This window comes from Egretta garzetta, unplaced genomic scaffold (genome assembly GCF_000687185.1).
Source record: "Egretta garzetta isolate BGI_Z169 unplaced genomic scaffold, ASM68718v1 scaffold18, whole genome shotgun sequence".
In the NCBI taxonomy this organism is placed as follows: Eukaryota; Metazoa; Chordata; class Aves; order Pelecaniformes; family Ardeidae; genus Egretta; species Egretta garzetta.
Genome location: NW_009260616.1, coordinates 5560365 through 5582028, shown reverse-complemented (window position 1 = coordinate 5582028; position 21664 = coordinate 5560365). Strand labels below are relative to the sequence as shown.

General features: G+C 41.6%; 1 protein-coding gene across 1 annotated transcript in view; it reads right to left on the bottom strand.

The window, feature by feature from the left end:
- The window catches only part of CLVS2 (clavesin 2), a 54755-nt gene extending 33128 nt beyond the window's left edge, over window positions 1-21627 (bottom strand). The window contains exons 1-2 of the mRNA XM_009645243.1: window positions 21239-21627; window positions 10630-10804 (exon numbers count right to left, since the gene is read on the bottom strand). Coding sequence (XP_009643538.1) covers window positions 10630-10804; window positions 21239-21627 — 564 coding nt within the window. The remainder of the gene's footprint in view (window positions 1-10629; window positions 10805-21238) is intronic.
- Window positions 21628-21664: the final 37 nt, after the last annotated feature.

The following is a 21664-nucleotide window of genomic DNA, read 5'->3' as shown; positions in this document are numbered from 1 at the left end:
TGCAAAGGCTGGGTTTTTATTTACAGCACTTGAATTACTGAATGTATCCACTGTTTCTATACGCACTCACTGGTGTGTCTGGAGTATACTCTATGGGGTTTTTTTGTAGGAAGGTCTGAAGGATCCATTGCAGACCTCAGAGGACTGGTTGTACCTTGCAAAGAATTTGCGAGAAGAACACTGGAGAACTACCAGTACTTGATGATTTATCCTGGATCCTTCATACTTAGCATGGTGGCTTCAGCCAGAAGATGCAGTGCTCTAAATGATACTTCCAGACAAGTAGCTTAGTGCAGGATGAAGGCACCTCCCAACAAGCTTGGAAGATTTTGTGAGTAATAAGGCACATTCAGTGCAATATCAGGTAAGAATTAATGACAACTGCAGTTTAAACATACCTTTAGGGAACCCCTCTCCTGAATCACAGGAGAACCATTCTCTCCTTCCAGAAAATGTTTTCAGTGGGTGAAGTGCAAAGGGTTGAAATCCAGTTCTCAGACAGAAAGCCCTCCCCAAAATGATTCTAGCAGATGTAACAGATTCTTAAGAACCGACTCAAAAGAGCAAGAAATTGACAAATACATTTGAAAATACAATCTTTAATCACCGATTAAAGATTGCATTTTCCAATGCCACTGTGTGGTATTGGAGTCAGTCCCATAAAATAAGGGGGCTGAATACACATTTTATAGTCAGAAGTCAAGCCTATACTGTAAGGGACAACATAAAATGTAACCCACGAGAAACAGCAAGCCCCCCAACATAGCCAGAACTGTTCTGGGTGAGATGCTGACATGAAACTTTCTCAGTGCCAGGTGCTGGAGTTATATTCAGTTTTTTGGACTGAATGTACACCCAAATTTCCACCAATAGGATTATATGTGCAGCCACCTTAGCTTTCAGCCCATATCCATATTTAGATATTCATTACTCATGGACAAAACATTAGTGCTCCACCCTTTTTATTACAGAAGACACTAGAAAAGATTACAAGCACTGTTTCCCCATTCCACATAATAAAAAGTTCGAAATGTTTTCTAAGAACTTATTCTGATCTTCGAAAAATATGCGGGAAATGACTGGAGAAATGCATTTTGCCTGGGGTTTTGGGGTGAGTTTTTTTGAGAAAAAATATATTATCCAAGTTGGAGTATGATGTTTTAGAAAGAATTCACACTTAATTTTTCCTTAAGAAATACAATTTTTTTTATGTATTATAAATCTAAACTTTCAGTTCCTGAACTACTTTAAATCACCAGAGTAGCACTTATTTAAACATAGTTATGCCTACTAAAACATAAGAATTGAGTTGTCTTAATTTTTTTATGATTATGAAACATTAGATGAGAGAAACTATCACCAGCCATATAATTTCCCATTTTTATGGCTCTTTCCCCTAGAGAAAATTCCCAAGTTTGTTTTTCAACATTAGTGAAATATCACGGCAGTGTTTTTCCTGCATGGGAATCACTTATAACCAAAGTCAAAATTTTGCTTATAACCAAAGTCAAATTGGATTCATAAAAATAATTGTCATAGGAGCAGAACACTTGCTAAGGAATACAACCAAAAAATCACAAAAAATTACACTGTATTGTTTTGGGGAACGGGCACTGAAGGCTTGGCTGATGCCACAGGGACTATGTGTAAAGACAGTATGTACTGAAGACAATAACATAAACCCAACTGTGCACAGCCTAATAAGATCACAGAGGATTTATGAGCATCGCAGAAAACAAAGGTTAGGCTGATTTCAGAAAAGAATTCCAAAAACGATCCAGCATATCCTTATGAGGTAAACCTGAAAGATGTGTACATAAAAGTGATTGATAATACAGGCAAATTGGACAATATCAAAAAATGTAAATTTAAGCTCCCCAAATAAAGAGAATCCCACTGATTTTCACATCTCACCATCTCCAGTGGCAAATAAGACAGGAAGAACATCTCCAGGTCCTGACTGCAGATCACTGCTGTTGCAGACAGATACTCCATCAAACAATTCCTTTCTTTGGGTTACTGAAAGTCCTGTACCAATTCCTGCTTTGGACCCAACAGCACATGGTGAAATAGCAAAGGGTTTTATGGGAGGTGACATTTGAAATAGAAAAATTAGGATTAATGCTGAGAGGAAATCTGAAGAGCAAGCAGTCATAGAAAGGTTTCCGAAGAATGTGCCAGACCTGCCTTCGAGACTGCCTTCGAGACTTTAAACTGTGAAGAACTAGCAAATATAATGCATGAGATAATCTTGCCTTAACAGGAAGGTGAACTATGATCTTAAAACATGTCTTCTGTCTCTGATGTTACCATTTAGAACAAATCAGTTTTATTTCTGAGTGACCTTACAAGGAGGAATACTATTTATTCCCTTCATGCCCTTAAGATACTGAAGCAAAGAGAAATATTTAGACCTTGACTGAGAAAAATCACTTCCAAAAATAATTGCACATTTTGAAGCTGAGGAATGGCCATAACCGTACAGTTGTTGAACTGTGGCCTACCAGAGACAACAGAAGTCAATCACAGTGCCAAGAGTTAACTCCCTACACCGAGTTCATGCTACAAACCCTTCTTTTCTCATGCTGCAGCCACTCGCCTTAGCAAAATACTAGTTTTTCAGCTTAATCAGGGCAATTTAGTCGCTATCTTTATTTAATACAGGTAGATTCAGCTTCCCGATAAAAAGAAATAAAACAGAAAAGTGGTTAGCATTTAGCAAAAGCTGATGAAAGAGGCTTTCTGCACATACAAGAAGAATCTCTTCTATTTTCTTTCTCTCAAATTGCAATAATTTTAATTGGATGTTTTTCTCTGTTGACAGAACGGATGGAAAAATGTCAACTATGAGCATTTGCACTGGCTTCTACACTAACCATGGCTACTGTATTGAAGTGGAAGAAAACTTCAGATAAAAAAAAAATCTTATTTTCCCAAATCATGCCATGTAATTCCACTATGTCCCCAGAAGCTCCCAACATCTCCTGCCCAGCCCCATGAGCACTGAGTCATATATACCAAGCAGACCAGCTCCAGTCTGAAGAGCCACAAGGACTGTTTTCCTTAATAGCCTGGTGGCTAGAGGACTCACTTCATGTGTGGACAGATCAGTACTCACTCTCTAGTGCTGCTTTCCAGAGTGGTACGAAGAGCAATAGGAACACTAGTTAAGAGGAGATTTGGAGTTGGGAGATTTGCAGCTGATTAGATGCCAGATGTGGAGAGCATTTGCACAGTGAGACCACAAAAGGCTGAGATCTCCTAAGGAATTCTAAGATGAATTTAACATGCCATGCAATCACTCACAGTGACTGAGGTTTTGGAGCATGGCATCAGGACACTGAGACACAAAAAACAGATCAGTGAAGACCAGTACAAAGTAAGGCAATGACAACAGGAGTGGGATGAGGAACCAGGGAAGCAGTAGGACTGGGGCAAAGGCTGCTCAGAGGGAAAAGGGCAGGACGAATGGGCAGAAGAGTCTGTGCCAGTTAGATCAAAGTGCCTGAATGAAAGCCAAGAGCCCCACAACTAATCACTCCTTGCTTACAGCAAATATCTGCAAAACACTGGCAAAGTGCCCACTCTCTTTCTCGTGAGGGTTCATATGGAGGATGACAACCTACTGCAGGCAGTTACTCCGCTAGCTCCAGTGGCAGCGTTTGGATGGTGGATATTTAACTCCATTAAGCATCCTTGCGGTTTTCAGTAAGATGCCACATGGCAATTTCTGGGGGTGAAAGGGGAATTCAGTTTACTGCTTCTTACCATTTGTTTCAAAGAGGCAGCAGCCCACACGGCACTACATGCATTCAAAGAGCATCTAATGAGGAGCTCTAAATTCAGGCCATGCTAGAATTCAGGCTCCTGGCTTGGGGGTTCAGGATCAAGACTTCAGAAGTCTTGAATCCTCCTGATCAAAAATAAATGGCAGCTGGATTCCGAACATATAAAAGGTGACTGAAAATCAGACCATGGCCTGTCACAGTGGGCACCTCAAATTAGCAGACACTTTTAACAGTAATCTTTCAGTGGAATAGCTCTTGGCTGGAAAAAAAAGAAAAGATGATAGTATCCCCTCCTCTTAAAAGTGTGTTTGTGAGAATAAATAAATTACCATTTGAAAGGCATTCAATGATTTTTTACTGATAAGCATCATAAAAGAATCTGGCAAGAAAAAGAACTATTCTGTCTGCAGATAACAGGTTAACAGCTGGGACCACACTGAAAAATGGCTGTGTCTATAGAGACATGCCTATAAGCAACTGAACGCGAGCTCCGTGCAGGTTAAGCACATCCAGACAGCACGTGGGGAGCTAGAAGTAACCATCGCTTCCAGTCCACCCTGTTTCCACAGTAAATTGCTGACGAGCCTTTTTGATGGCCTTTTTACAAGTAGAGAAGATCAAATACATGCAAACTCTTGGAAAATAACAAGCTCTTAGGAAAAATAGCTCATTCTGCTGCTGCTACAGAACATGAGATGAACTGGTACGGAATTGTGCTGTTCACAAACACATTCCTCCACTCTCTGGGCTGGTACTGGCCTCAGGGGACTCTAGCATTTACAAACAGCTTAATTCTTTGAAAAAAAATCAATGAAAGCAGCTACATGATTTACTAGCCCTCCTGAAAGAAGAAGATACTCCCATTAAAAGCCTGGGCCTGCTACTATTTAATATCCTGCCAAGCACTATGTGAAGTGTCAGGACCCTATTCTCAAAAACGGGCAAAAAACTCAAGCACTGAATGAGTGGTTTTTATGGTTTTAAAGTTTATGGTTTTAAAGTTTGGATGCAAAGACATGTAAAGCTCACAACACTCATTGCTAGCACTGAGTAACTGTTCCTTAAACTCATTATTAACAACCTTATGCACTGCACTGAGCATGTGACCACGCAATTATACGAAGTCAAAATACTGTTTTCAGAGACATCCTTAGCTCTGGAAGTTCTTCACTTATGAATTCTTGACGCTGCAACCTGCTGGTTGTATAGGTGTTGTCCACAACTAGGTGGTGAAATTTAAGCACTGTCTGTGGATTTCTAAACGGAAAGGTGAACCAACCGTGATGTTCAGGTAAGATTCCCTGTAAGATACTGATGAAGCTCATGCTTAAAGAGAATGGGAGTAGGAAGTCCTGTCCCTTTCATCACCAGATGGTACGTGCTCCAGCCTCTGTTATTTCCATCTTACACAGCTGCAGTAAATCTGGTTGGGGATATTGTCCATACAACTCACAAGAACAGCTGTTTGAAAGATGCTTTGGATAGCAATAGTAGCTGCAAGCATGCTGTCTTAGTGTTCTTTCTGGTTTGCTTTCATGCTCACATTAACGAGTTTGTTCTGGCTTATGAAGCCTTCCTTTGTTACAAAAAAAAGTCACAGTCAGTTGAAAGACCTGCCTTGTCCCCCACAACACTATCGCTCTCTCTTCCTGTAAACATCCTCAACCTGAAAGCAAGAGTCGTCTGTCTTCTGCAACAATGCTGACTGTCCACATATGTTCAGCTCCCAGTTTAAATGTGTATCATCTCTTTTTCCACAGCTTTTTATCTTGAGGAAAAGCATTAATATTCAGCCACCAATAACTACACAGTTTTGCAAAGCATTTGGAGGTACAGCCTGCCTGAGTGACAATACGCAAAACAAATCTGTCATGTATGCAACTACTGTTATGAGCTAAACAGAAATCAAGTATTTAAGACGGATTTAGTGTTCCAGGTTTTAGAAGCCTAAATATCAATTGATCAGTTAAAGTGTCTTATGCGTACCCACAACTTTCCATTTTGCAAAGCTGACTCATAATTACCCCCAAAGCTGTCTGTCGGAGTTAATAATACACCCGAACTTTTAATATAATTTTCAAGTTGAATTTTTGGTCTTTGACACCTGCTTTGTGAAAACAATGCTCTTTCGGCACTTAATAAAAAGCCCATATAGGTAGCTATAAAAGGAGTATCACAAAGAAAAGAATCATACCCAGAACCTCCTCCCTCCTTCTGTCCAAGTGTTCCCAGCTTGGTGTTCAGACAGAAGGTGCCATGGGAGTGCCAGGAGCAGTAAAATGAAAGAAAGGTTATTAAAACAGGGGGAGGGAGGCGTGGAATATATACTTGACTTAATTATGTCCTGCCAAAAGTCCATCTAACCCCATATCCTGTCCTTAACAGAGGCCAAATATGAGAGCCTAGAGAAGACACAATGCAAATAGCATATGTGATATTTAAACTCAGCATTCACCTCATCTCCAACTATGTGCAGCCCAAGGAATTCTGAACTTTGATGTGGTTTTTTATATATTTAGTAATCCTCAGTTAATTTCTCTTCCACAAACCTACCCGTTTTCCCTGAACATAACTAAACTTCTAGCACCCTGAATTTCCCATGGCAAGGAGTTCCACAGATTACCCAGATATTGTACAAAGAATCACCGTGTCATATAAAGAGCCAGGCCTCTTCTAGGATCATCTGATGATGCCCATTTCTTAAAATGGAGGTAACAAAGAACATCTGAAGCTTGTCCACTCTCTCCAGCCACTCATGACCTTGTCTGGATCCTGGTCTGACTTCATAAAGGACCCTGCTTTAAGCAGGCCGTTGGACTAACTGATCTCCTGAGGTCTCTTCCAACCTGAATTTCCTGTGATCCTACAGTTTTATAGGATCCTGCAGTTTCCCTCCACAGTTTTTCTTCTTCCATCCAGAAGAATCCCAGCCAACTTAGTTGTTCCTTATACAGAAACCAGCCCACACCTTTTGGGGTTTTTTTGCCCTTCTCCAGTCCTACAGTAGCCTATATGAGATAGAAAATCAGAAGCATCCACAACACTCAAGACAGAAGTGATGGCACAGATTTTTGCAGCAGCTTCACCATGTTCCTTGCTCTCCATTCCTTTCCTTACAATTCCTAACATTTGATCTGCTTTTTTATCAACACTATGTATTGAGATATTTTCATAGAACTATTTATCAGACCAACATCAAGTTGTCATTCTTGTGTGGTAAGAGCTTAGAGTTCATCACTGTCTACAGAAAGTTAGGACTGATTTTCTTCTGAGCTCTCAAGAGTTCTCCTTGCTATGGGAAAAGTAGCTGAAGCACACAGATTGTAACCCCTTGCTAGTGGAAGAGGCAAAATTTTGTAGTTTTTCAAAGTTTTTGAAAGGGACTTATTCAAAGCACTCAGGTGCCGCAGCACACAATGCTGTAACACTCCCTGCTTTCAGGAGCCCAGCTGCTGAGTAACATGAGCTCCTTCACAAGCCCAAAATCAGTGCTTGGCTACAGAAATCAATGAATGGGGATGAGTGAGCGCCTAAAGACTGGGATTCACAAACACCCACACATTGAGTACGCTGGGAAGAGCCAACAGAATTTGCTAAAGTCAGAGCATGGGTTTCGGTCTCTCCTCTCAAAGAATGCTTTCCTTCTGCTCAGGTTTCACAGCTCTGATCTCTTAGGTACTCCGAGGCACCTAACCCAGACAGACCCTTCTCAGAAAACACAGAGTATTACATGTTACATTTGCTTATGTTCTTATGCTTCACTACAAAAGGTGTAGGGGCTCTAAGTGCAAATCTTCCTTTTCACTGACAAGGAGCAACATAAATGCTGCTGCCACCAGCATCCACAAGGAAGAGTATTGCTGCTTTTTCCGAGAAGCACAAGGCCAGTGTACGAGCTAGGAATGGAGCATCAGGAGTACCGGTCAAGTGCCCCAACTCCCACAGGAGGTTTTTGCTTCTTGGCTAGTAAAACCATTTGATCTAAAAATCAGCAGTGACCTACGCTGCACCAATCGGTTCATACAACACTGTTGGGATGGATATGCTGGAAATTTGCATCAGTTTACAGATAATCAGTGTCCTTTAGCATTAAAAATTCCATGTCCAAAAGGCTCTTTTCCTGAAAACAACTACCAGGGAGGTTTTTCTAATGTAAACAAGTCAGTTAGGGGTATGATTCTTTTCATAATATCATTTAATATATATATGCAGTGTAATGTGCAATGTAATCTGCAATGTATAGCAGAACTTGTCTTCAGTAGAAAACTGTATGTATTTCCTTACCTTCCTTTTAAAAGCTATTTGCTAAAAAGTTGTGAAGAGTCCAGAAATGCCATAGCTTGTAATCAACTCTCTTTGGTACGTACCATATTGAATATTCTGCTCACCATGGAAGCTAAGCAAATATAATGCAAATTTAGTAGATTTCACTCAGGAGGCAAAGGGATTTGGTTAACATCAAATTCAATGGTCACTAATCCCACCTTCCCTGTCCCTTTCCACCCAAGTAACACAAATATTTAAATTCCCCAAATGGTAAAGTTCAGCATCTTGAGCTCTGTTAAATCTTATAAGCTAAAGTAAATTCCATTTCTCTGATTAAATAGGGAGTATTTACAAAGATCATAAATAAACAGTGCGTGTGAGTTGTTCTTGTTCTTTTTCATACCACCTGACTAAGCACTTTTTACTTTGACATCATCCAGAATGATGTTTCCGCTATGCATTTTTGTCCAAAATAAAAGAAAAGGCAGTCCCTGTTGAGGGTAAGGGAATGTAATACTTCAGGCAAGAAATCTTGCAAGAAGTTGCAAATAAACCTGTGCCTTGCCCAGGGTCGCTCTGTAACACCTTTCCACCATGCTTTCCTCTTGTTTCCTTCCTGATCACAATTGTTTTTGAAGTGAGGTTCTCCCTCCAAGATGCTCAGTACAGTTGTCTTTAGCCCTTTCTATTGATTCTAATATATCTTTGCATAGAAAAATGTCTAAGAAAAAAAAAAAAGAAATTAAATATAAGCAATGCCCCAGTAGTATAACTACTGGGAAAATACCACTAGCGAGTCAGTCAATTTTGCTAAGAATGTCAGCCCTTATTCCTTCAGTTGTTCTCCACAGAAAATTAAACACTGTATTGTGAGAGCCCAACTAATTGATTTCTCCAAAAGCCTCGTGGTAAAAGGCCTTGTAGAAGTTGCTGCTTACCAATAACAATACCTGTCACAGATTAGGACAGCTTCCTCGAGCGCTGGGAGAGTTTTATCTCACATTTGCCATTTCAGTGCCTTCTTATTCCCTCTTCTGAAGCATTTCATGCCCAGTTTTATATTTCTGGAGTTAACAGGGCTGAAACAGTGGGCACAAAATTATGCCCTGCGTTCTGGCCACCATCAGAGTTGGAATACTCAAACATACAAAGCTGGGGACATGGGTAAATTAAACCAATAACTTCACCTCAACTCAGTAATGAACCAACCAATGGCAGGAAAACAAAGAGTCTCAGAGCCCACGTGAAGTTTGGTAGGTCATCCATCACATTTTCAGATGCAGTTATCCACTGCAGGTCTCCTCAAAATAACCATCTCTGATTAATGTCCAAGAATAAACACCAGCATTTAAAAACAAAGACTACTAAAGTATTTACTCATGTTCTAAACAAGAAAACAATGGCTAACTTGGAAAATCGGTGCAAAAAAGAAAACAACTTTGAAAGCAACAAAAGGAAATGTAGCACTATTGGAGTACGGATCTCACTGCTGCCTTCTGATGTAGTTCTCAAGACCATGGAATCACTCTGCTGCATAAGGAAACACAATAAAATGAAAACTGAGTTCTTTGTCTCATGACTGTCACTACCCTTACGCGTGCAACAGCAGGCTGAATACTGGTTAAGCCATTTCAACATTTAGATCAAACCTCCATACTACTGCTATACAAGTTTCTTCAAAAATAGCAGTATCAAAGTGAAGAAAGTTCAAAGATAAGGTTGTTATTTTGTTTTATGAGTAATAAAAATGTATAAATGATAAAAACATCACAGAAAAGGAATATATATCCTTGTAAAACCAAGGCACACTGCCACAGGAGCGAATTACTGGTATTTCTAACACAGCAACTCAAGCTCGCACAGCAAGCAACTACTTTATAGATTCTAGTTTTTCATTTAAGTAAGCATTAAGGATCACAGGAGACAGCCAAGAGTTATGTAGTATCCTTTCCACCAATGTGCCTGTGCCATGTAAAGTGCATTTACAATAAGCAGAAAGAAATTTAAATCACCGTACACTCAGTCCCAGAAGCTGCTGCCCAAATTAATCCTGACCCAGCAAAAGAGCCTGGCACATGCAGATCTTTCAGTAAGTAAATAGTCCCAGCTAACTGCCTAATCACAGTGCCCCGCACTTTTCAGGACAAATGATGTACAGCCTGTCTCCAGTGGAATCAACCAAAAAAAAACCAACCTGGCGTGGCAGCAGCAACCCATATTTCATCAGCCCTGTGCAAAATGACAAGATAAACTGATTACTTCTAACTTGCTGCTGAAGAAGCTATGGTCTGAATTTACAGGAAGCCAGACACTTCAGAATAAAGACACGAAAGATACCTTTTGTTTATGGCAAAGAAGGAGGCTACACACCCGGAGTTACTGCACTTAGCTGACTGAGCTCACGCGTTAGCTTGTGCCGCTGAAGCTTGTCTGTCTGCCCACACCTTAAGGTGTTAGCAGCCTTGCTATTCAGAAGTTCTTGGATTTTTCTTTTGTTTGAGTATTTTTAGCCACCTACATTTGTAATGAACTGCAAAACAAAAGAGAATCAAGAAACGAAAGAAAAGAAGGTTACCTGAAGGCCCTCTATGGCTAATCTAAGCATGCTTGGTGTGAGCTTGGAGGCCTGCTTGAAGGTGAAGTTGCTCCAGTCTATAATCAAAACAAATCCATTCACTTGAAGCTCCGGGTCTTCTATCATGGCTTCTAAAGAAAGAAGTATGGCGCGCAAAATATCCACCAGTGTGTACCTGTGAATGTTAAGGGGAAATTCGGTTAGGAAAGGAGCGACAACCACAGATGTGGAGAAGTTCTGAGTGTTCTTCCTTTGTGCTGCTTGTCAGAAGTTTAAATCAAAGCAGTGCAAACGTATCCTCAGAAGTCATGGGTATGTAAAGCTGGGAAAGTCTCAAAAGCTCAGTCAGTTGAACCCATACTAGGGAGCAGGATTATGCCATCTAGACCGTCAGCCAGCCAGAACAAACTACAAGAATATAACACACCAAAAGCAAATTTGAACTTTTCTGTAGCTTCCTAACCTGCTGTAGTATCTATCGTTTTATTAAATGTAATTTTATTAAATGTATCTATGCAATTTGTATTTTTCTAAAATCATGATACCAAAACCTGAGTCTAACACCAGAAGCCTAGAGACCCAAAGCCTCCACATATATTTTTCCAAGGGATTGAAATAACAGCTTCTACAAAATTATCAGCTAAAAAAGGGATTTCCACATGCTCCCCTTGTCCCTCTCTCTGGGTAATGTTTTCTCTTAAATCTATAAAGGGTATTACAGAAAGCTGCTTACTCAAGGATCTTGAAAGCAGAAAGCAGCACACACTGGGGCTTTGAGGTGTTTCTGGTTAAGAGCAATAGCAACCTTTTAAGAGTTACTTATCTCCCTTCTGAGTACTCTATATACCCAAATTACGTGGTTTCAGGAGTAAATTTGAAATATGGTGTTCATCGGTCCTAGAATTTTCTATGTTAAATTTGGGTTTACAAAGATGTCACCTACAATATGTAATTATGTGTTTTACATATACGCACATAATCTTTTTGTAGATCAATGATCTTGTAAAAGAAGACATAATTCCATATTGCCAAGCCCTATTGAGTATAATCTTTTTTGAAGCTAAAGCACCTAATACAGCAGTAGAATAGCTTAAATATATACAGCAATATCATCTTTAGACTGCCATATAATAGCGTTATTAATCAACTTGTAGTTTAGTTTATCGAGTTTTTTAAAAAAAGGTGAAATACCTGAAATATCTGGGGGCTTTTAAGAGATTGGAAAGTAGCAGTTTAAGTTTCAATTTTTTTTCAAGCTAACTAAAAATCTTTTTTAAAAATAAGACAAATAGTTACTAAAAAAGATGTAAATTTGCCAGTCTGCACCACAGTATCAGATGTGGCATTAGAAAGCTAAACCAGAAATATATCAGATAAGCAATTATTCCAGGAACAAAAAAAAAGAGTTAAACCTTAGTGTTTGTACAGATATTTTTAAATAAGGTCCTTTAAAGATCTCCCATGATGGCATCAAACATAGAATTTCTCAAAATTATAAGTCCCCAGAGAAATCTTCACCATACTGTATATGTAGCAAAGAGCATATGTGGCTATTTAGAAATTACATTAATTTATACTAAATTCTACTTGCTTTAATAGAATGAGTGCACTTTTCTGTTGTGTACACAACTGTATTTTGAAAGCACTTGTAAAAGGAAATAACAAAAATTAAATTAATCTGTTGTAGCTGACTCCTCCCATCTTTCCATCTTTTTCTTTTTAGCCAGCTAAAACTCAGTAAACTTCCCAACTCTGCATTCCTAAGAAAAGGACTAGAAAAGGACTCTCTTAATGACAGCCTAACACAAGTGAACAAGAGAATGTGTGTTTTCCCCAGAAAACACTAGGGGAAGCATTGTTTTACATGATTCTTCTAATTTTGAAGACCCTTACTTTGTTTTGAATTTGGTTCGGTTGACTGGAATAAAAGTCTTCAAATTCACTCTTCTCTTTTTCATTTTTCTGAGATTTAATTTTTTTCTAAGGCTTTACTTTTTACAGGCAGTTTGGCATGTTCCCTCTTTTTTGTTCAGGATTTTTCAGCTGGGAGAGGAAACAGCACAAGAAAAATTCCTCTCTGCAATTTCCCTATGGAAATCCTCAAAATGCTAAAATTCTCTATTTCCTTTTGGCAGAAAAGAAAAAAAAAAAAAAAAAAAAAAAGACCATTTCTGTAAATGGAATTTTTTTCCATGGGGGAATTTAAAACCTATTTTGAAGGAAAACATCCAAAACCTGGATCTTTAAATTATTAGCGCAATTCAATCAACAAAGAACTGTTAGGCCAGGACCCCGTTTTTGCAATAGGCAGAGCAAAGCAAACCTGGTGCACCCTGCCTGTCATGAGCAAACCTGCCCCAGGGGCACAGGGGTTGGCGGCAAAGCCAACGCGCTCCCCCTGTCCCCCAGCAGAGCAGCTCCCCCAAGCCCAACTCCTGGACGTGTGGGGGAAAATGCCACCGTCGCCGCTAAGCCCTCTGAATAAGCAAACAAACACACGCCCCCAGCGCCACAGTGTGAAGAGTGACCTGAGGAAAAATGACATCATTCATTGGCTCTTTCCCAAACGAGCTTGCGCGTGTAAAATGGGACATGTAAGGAGTGTTTGGCAGCATGAAGACTATAGATGGTTTTACTGGCACTAAAAAGGTCTTAGGTTGCCTAGCATATCTGCAGACTAGTCTACTTATCCGATACAGCACTGGAGCACGGACAGCGGAGGGCACCTAATCAACATGGGAACTAAAAATCCCCTGTACAATCTGCATTTTGTACAACCGCAAGCATTGGGATTAAAACACACGCTTAGCCTGAAGGAAGGAGGTTTACAGAGTCGTGTGCAGGGTCAGGGCTCGGCTCAAAGCATGGCCAACTGCTTTCGAACCCACTGGTTACCTCCACAAGGTGGCGGAGGTCTCTGAAATAATATTTTTTTATGGCTTCATGAAATTAGATGGAGATACACCCTGTAAGAGGCCTTCCCAGGAAAAAGGCTGCAAAGGGAAGGAAATTACACCATGTGAGACACTGGGACAGCAGCTAATGCCTCAGTCTGAGGAAGATCATCTATCAGAGCTCATGCAAGAAACAGACATTAGAAATACTCAAATCCTAAAATTAGCCTCAATCCCACTTCACACTTATGCTGCCCCATTCAAAGGATTTCAAATTCCAGGAGAAGAGCTCCACAACACAGAAAGCTGCTGCAAACACCCTACATCCAGTCCAAGAAGATGGGTCCCAAGTTCCTGATGTAGATCTCTAACATCCTCCTGAGGGAGTTCAAGAAGACATCACGTGCCTTGGATTAATGGCTCCCTGGTGGCACAAGGCTGCTAGAAATCTGGTGCATGAGACATAAAGGTGCTTTGTTTATGAGGCCAGTCAGGCCTCTAAGACTGGCCATAAAATGTTTTTATATATTAAGTGATAAATATATAAGTGATAAATATATCGATGTGATATATGTAAGTGATAAATATATAGTGATAAATATAGAGATGTATATATAGTGTAAACACATATACACCTACTTACGTCCTGAATTCATTCAAGTCAATGGGAAAATCATCAGGCATCAGTGAGACCAGGATTTCAGCCACCACAGAGAGTAAGCAAAGGTTGCAGGGCTAGGCCTCCGCAAATCTATGGCACATTCACCATCGCCGTAACTCCTACCGCAGGTTTGCTTAGCGTAAGAAATACAGTCCACACCAACAGTGATGATATTGCACGCTTACCCACTGAAAAAGACAAAAGGTTGTCCTCTCAGTGGAAACAAGTCCTGAAGAATGCCCGTCTAGCTAAAAGCAAGCAAGAACACTTTCTGCCAGAGGAAGGTATCTGAAGCGCTCTTTAAGTCTAAAAAGCCACATCGGGAGTATACAGGGAGATGTCACTAACAACCAAGCTCCCCCCTGCCAAATACTACCCTTTGGGGCAATTAGTTGAAGACAGGAGCTATCCTTCATTCTGTAATGGACCTCTTTGCTTGGTTTTGATACCTTACTTAAGTACAGTGCAGGAAACCAGACAAAAAAGACAAATCCATTAGTGGATATTTAAAGCAGCTTTTACTCTGGACACATGCTGAGGCAAGCCAGAAATGTAAACCCGGTGTGATAGATGAAATCTTAGGTGCTGCGAATGGCAAGCTATTGAAAGGATCAGCTGAACGGCCCAAGCAAATGAAACGTGCTTGAAGAAACTATACTGAAGCTTTCGCACAGCATGGCGTTATTTGCATAAAGACTCATCTTTAATCCACTCCAGCCCCATGCTGTCCAACATTTCACCTCACTACTGCTGCTGTTCATGTCAGCACCTGGATGTGCAGGCTTTGCCGTAACATATGCTCCATTCTTAGCTGGACTTCAGGGAAATTAAAATCCTCTGTAAAAAGAAGCTGGGAAAAATTATTCTGGATTGTGTTGCTGAAACTTTTATTCCACTTTGAAATCACTTCCCATACAGATACAGAAAAAGTGAGGTATCAAAAAATCAAAAAGTGAGAAAAACAGGATAAGCTAGTGAGTGTGAAATAAATTTGGTCCAAGATGGCTTTGATTCTTTTTCTACCTTACAGAAAAAAGAAAAAAAATCAACATATTAGCCTTTAATTTTAAGAGACCATTGTGTTCAGTCTGAGGGGAAGATGCTATTTTTTTATTCTTACCGATCTGTGTTAAGTAACAGCGTGTGCTTAGGGGACAGCAAGCTGCTCATTTTGCCCTGGCCCCATTTCTACAAGGACCGCTCCAGTGCTGTCAGGTACATGGGGTTTGCTGGGCCTGATTTGCTGCAGTAGCTGTAGCAGCAGGGAGTTAGGCTCTACAGAAATAAATCCTTATTTATTTATGGCTAAATTCAGTTGCATTCACTTGTTTAAACAGACTCTTATGGGACGTATTGTAGCTAGCAAGGTATTACTAATTGCTAGGATAATTGAGAACTCACAGTTAATTTAAATGTATTTAATGCCCTCTATCTATAGAACCATGCTTAATTCAATGGAGAGCTTAGACAACTTTTTAGCCCAGTTGTTAATGTGAATAACAAAAGCTGGAAATATGTTATCACGTATGTAATGTACTCTTAATGTTCCTTGTCTCTGTGAGTCCCAGCTTGAGTTCAAATGAGGTGGGAATTGGTGTGCAGACACACTCTACTACCTCTTGAAATTTTTCATTCAGGTTGACTTTAAAGCAATGAGCCTGGGAAGGCTTGACAAGTTAATAGCCACACTGACAGTGATTCTTTCAAATGCTTCGGGACGGCTACCATTTCTACCATAACAGCAACAGAGCCTTCCAGGGTAATGTCTCACTGAGGTCTTGATTTGTCAAGAACAGAACAGCTCAAACAATTAACTGAGCATCCTGCTCACTTGTAATTTAACAGTGGCAGCAATTTCTCCTTTACAGAAAAGTTCACAGAATCACAGAATGGCAAGGATTGGAAGGGACCTCGGGAGATCATCCAGTCCAACCCTCCTGCTAAAGCAGGTTTACCTAGAGCATGTTACACAGGACTTCGTCCAGGCGGGCTTTGAATATCTCCAGAGAAGGAGACTCCACAACCTCCCTGGGCAGCCTGTGCCAGTGCTCGGTCACCCTCAGAGTAAAGAAGTTTTTCCTCATATTCAACTGAAACCTCTTATGTTCCAGTTTGTACCCATTGCCCCTTGTCCTGTCGCTAGACACCACTGCAAATGGTGTTCTTTGAGAATGTGCTATGGGTCATGAACAGATTCAAAGTATTTCCAAGGATTTCTGGGAAAAACAGTCTGGCAGACACTGCTATCAAGTCTTGGCAGTACTTCGCTATGGCCTTTCACCTTTACCTCTTGATTATGTGGTCTTTGCATCTTCTTCACTCCCAGAGGCCACTCTGATTTCCATCAGACCAACAGAAAGAGAAGAGACAGGGAGAATGCAGGGTACAGATGTCTCATGACAAATCCAGCTGTGTCAGCAATTTTCAATATTTTATGTTCTTGATGATGGGTGGCATCCACCGTATCATCTGTTTAACCAGATTCTGGTTCCAGTTGATTCACGTTTGCACTGAACAGCAGATAATCTGATTTGGCAGTGTTCCCCTACTATCTCTATTGTTATTTGTCATCTCACCCCGATATCAAGAAATTTCAAATTATTTTGAGAATTAAAATGGAGTGGCATGAGTCTGCCTACCAGGATGTAAACTGTAAACTAGAAGAGATAAATGCTAAGTCTTCTTTGCTTGAATTTAAGCCCATGTCTCCTCAAGGTCCCAAACATGTAAGGAACACACAATCTCTACTTTAAGCTCATCACCGTTTGGATAAGTAAAGGTTTCTGCCAAATGAGCTCTTGTGCCACTACGGTTTAAAAGAGAAAGCTGGTCAAATCTCTGAGCCATCATCCCATTTCTAACCTACTGCTCTGGCTTAATATTTTTAGCATTTCAGGGAAACGAGAACCCTCAAGACACACAAAGGAGTACCTAGAAATGATGCCTCAGATCTCCTTGGTTGGTCAGTCTGGGTACAGATTTGAACACTGAAAAGACGGGGGACTGAAACTTCTCTTATCGCTATTCTGCTTAAATAGTGGCAGCATGCCCCGGGGACCATTATTCTAAAAACAAAAAGCACCACCAGTGTCACAAAAATACATAGAAAAACAGAAACTGTTTCAAATATTTTACCAGATTAGCTTTTAGATTCAGATTTAACACCATTCATTACTCCTTATGTCAGCCTAGTGTCAAATAGTCACAGCCACGGCTGAAGATTCAGCTGATCTAAATTTTACATTAGCATTGATCAAACAGATCCCTAACCAAAACACTCACAGCCTAAATACAAGTGACAATAGGCAGACATGGATACCTGGGGGAAAGCTAAGAAACAGTAAGACAGCATCAGTCAGCAGGAGGAACCGTAGAAAAAAATGACAGTGTTTGTACCAGTTAATAATTATTATTTGAAACATATTACGTCCAAAAAAACCCTGACTCCATTAACCAGATATTTTGTTATTGTTAATATGTTATTATTGTCCGCATTGCTATTTCTTTTGTCACATTGCCGCCGTCAGAGCTTGAAAAATACCCTGCCAACTCACCTGTGGTTAATAGCGAGCTGAGGACCAGACCGGCCTCCTAATAGCTACAGAATTTAAATTTTCATTTAATGGGAGGAAAAGAAAAGTTACTAGCACTTCTGCACATGGAAGCATGGTTTTGCAAGCAAACCAGTGGCCTCTGTCCTTGCCCTGCTGTAAATCACCTGACGCAACAGCAGAGCTGACAGCAAGGAGTTCAGTGGATTTCCATTTTCACGGAGGATGGCGCGAGCTGACTGGGTCACTGTGACACAGACGGGAATGAGGCATCACTGCACTTTTCCACTGCACTTTCTATGAAAAGTTCTGACATAATTAACGTGGGGAAAGATTTCAAACCAATAACAGCATCAAAAATGGACCGATTTTCCTAGGGAATTTGCGTACAGGTGCCACGAGGTGTATAGAAGAACATGCATGACAACAGATCCCTTGCCGCCAAGAGTTGAAGTTAACTGTACTATTAACTGAAAAAAAACTTCACCAGCTGGACATATCAAGAAAAAGGAGTCTTCAAATGCACATGCACACCTACAAGCCAAACGTAGTTATGAATCAAGAATCTGGAAGCTAGTAGGGAAGAGACTGGATAGAGAATTAGGTAGGGTCCCAGTGAAAAGCTGCTGGGCTGCTCAATGAATTACCCTCCACCTTTCCTTTGTTTGTTTGTTTGTTTTAAATACACATCTGATTTAGTTGTTCAGATGATAGGACATCTGGTACAGTTTTCAGGCCCTGCTTTAATTTAATGATTTAACATCTAGTACACAGGCTTGTTTTACCATAGGAATTTTTTGCCTCCCACGCTCTTCTTTCTAATTGGAACTATGTAAATCATAGGCTGCCGGTGCTATATAAATCATCTATAGTATGTCTGCTATTCATTTAAATAACAAATTGGAACTTTTTATGTCTAATTGTTACATGCTGGCCATAATAAGTCGTACACACATGATAAATCTGCAGTCTTGCTGTGCTCTATTAACTTAGTTTATGAAGCATACGAAGAGGTCCTAACAAGACAGACTTCAGAAAGCAATCCTCCCGGTGTTGCTGTAAGAGGAGCTCTGGCTCACGCTCTGTAAGGTCTCAATTCAGTTAAGGCATAAGCTTGAGACATACTGCGTAGCGGCTCCAGTACGTGTTCCATACACAACGCTCCCCAGGTTCAGTTGCCGAACATCAGATAATGGAAGACACTAAATTAATTAGAAAAGTGACCTAGCTCCATTCCCACATCTGCCACTGACTCGTCATGTGCCTTGGAGCAAGCCACTCCCCGCAGCTGGGCTTCAGCTCTCGCCCCTTTGTCTGAGTGGTCTATCTGAAAACAAATCCCTCGCTCTGGAGGAGAGGCGTACCGTGGGTGGGCAGCGCTGAACAGCAATAGGGACCCAACTGCAAACATGGCCATCGGGTACCCCTGTGCACCCCAGTCACTTCCCCTAGTATATCATAAATGATAATAATATTTGTACCAATAGGACTTCATGAAAAAGATCACAATAAATTCACTGTTGTGTCAGCGGATCTCATGTAGCCTAAATATCAGCACATCCAAAATTAATTAGAACATAAACCTATTCTTTTCACATGGCAATTGCTTTTTTTTAATGTTACTTTAGCCCCAAAGTGTTCTCTTGACTAGGAACTAATGATCTGAAAAGAGCCACGTAAAGCTTTGGGGTTTCTTTTTCATTAATGAGAAATAATGGTAGACAGCAGGCCACATTACCTCTAACAAGGGAACTTCCTCACAGCAGACCTATGACTTAATAAAAGGTCTAAACATCCATTTCTTTGCTACTTCTTCCTTTGGGGATTTTTAAGAGTTTGTGGAGTCGTTTTTAAAATAAAAACTTGACCTGATCCTTGTGTAGGAAATAAGGAAGGTCCTTATGTGGGAAATGAAGCCCACTCAGAGAGTCCTTAGCCTCATCACCACTGCTTCCTCACTCAGCTTCTTTGGCTCCAGAAAACCGAAGCAGGGAAAGGATGCTGGCCCCAGCTCTGCGTATGTTCAGCCATCCTTTCTATTTGTTAGCATGGTCATGGGCAGTTTTGATTTGTGCCAGACAGCTTTCTCCCTGTCCCTGGGAGATTCATGGGTTAGCAAGGGCCAGGAAGCTCTCCCTGTAGACAGTGTGGATGTGGCCACCCTGTCTGGAGAGGAGGAAAGCCATGGTGGGCCAGCGGCCCTCGGGGCAGAGACCGGTCCCTAGCTGTAACATTGACTGCTGCAGGGAGCTGTGGGATTACTCCCTGCAGTGGCTATGGACACAGCCTGCAAGAGGACAGCTACACAAACACTTAAAGGGCAAGCTTAAGCATGCCCATCCCCCATATTTTGCCCTTTCTATCCACACTGCTAGCTGGTGGTGTCCTCCCCATGTTTCAAAACAGCTGAGCTTGGCATATCTGCACTGAGCACTCAGCACTGCCTGTGCCCAGCCTCTGTAGGCTGCACAAAAGACAGTTTGGGTTCATGTGAAGGCAACTAGCAAGATCTCAAGTTTTCTCACGAAGGAGTGGTTCATATACTAAAACATCTCTCAGGTCGGAAGCCTAGGGAAGCCATGCAGTGCTCACAGGAGTAGGCTTTGAAGAGTTCACCCTTTCTGCCTTCCTTCATTTACATGTATGGGAAATCAAGCAATTTTGGTGACTGTAATTTTAGACTGCAGGAGAAACTGGCCATGGCACCTAATGAGGTATTTAGAATAATCAACAGAGTAAAAGAAAGGGCCTTCATGGGAGACAGCTCTTGGGTCAGCCTGCTAAGTCATCTTCAGTCTACAGTAGTTCCGAAAAGGATCAGAAATTGTTTTGGGGACGGCACTAACCTCCTTTAATTTGCTACCAAAGCTTCGTAGGCTTGTACCTTATTCTGCCAGGAATTCACACTTAGAGCAACATGAGTGGGGAAAAGAAGAGGTTACTGTAACTTCCACCCTGGCATTTCCACTTGTCTCAGAAAGAGCTTTCTTTAGCAGAGGGAAAGGGTTTGGAGCCTCTGCTTCCTGCACTGGCAAACTTTTCAGCTCAAAAGCCGTGATGGATACTCCTGTTTTGCACACAGCAGCTCCCACTTTCTCTTACAGCACCTGTGTGTGCCAAAGCAGAAAGACCAGCACAGAGATCGCAACCGTTCTTTGTCAGGGTTTAAGCACATCATCTACAATGCCAGCCCACTTTGGCTGAGGGGAGGCAGAAGGGTGTAAACCTCGTATCAGACAGCTGAGAAGAGCACCCAGGCAGCTCCTATTCACCTCCCAAAATTCAGAGCCTAAAGGATGAGAAGGCTGGAAAGGCCCTAAGCCACAAAATACATTTCTTCTTTCTCTTCTCCCTCTGCCTCCCAGGCTGCTGCCCAGCCCCTGTGGGCAGAGCCGGGTGTGTCCCTGCTGCCCACCCATCCTCTCCCTGGTCTGGCACAGCTTTTCCCACGCATTGCCCGGGGGGAAGAGGGGGTTAAGGCGGGCGGGTGGCTCTGCATTTACCTGCTCTGGTCCCAGTTGGCAGCAAAAAGGACGAGGATCTTCCTGCCGTAGTGGTCCAGGTTGGCCAGCCCGCCGGGGAAGCCATCCTTCAGCGCCTGCTTGATGCCCGGGTCTGTGGCCTTGAAGCTCTTGAACATGTCCAGGTTCTGCTGGCGATACTCAAAGTACTGGGCCAGGAGGCGAAACGCCTCGAAGTGCTGAAACTTCCTGGCCCGCAGGAACCGCAGGATGAAGGCATCGTCGGTGCGGAGGAAGCCGATGTCCGGCCGGGTGATGACCATGTCCCGCACCTCCTGGATGTCCTGGTGCAAGGTGTCGGGGTTCTCGTTCAGCTCCAGCCGGGCTTTCTCCAGAGTCTCCGGGGAGAGACCTGCCTGCAAATGAGTCATGGCGCTGCCCTCCTCCTCCTCCTCCTCCCCGCCTCTC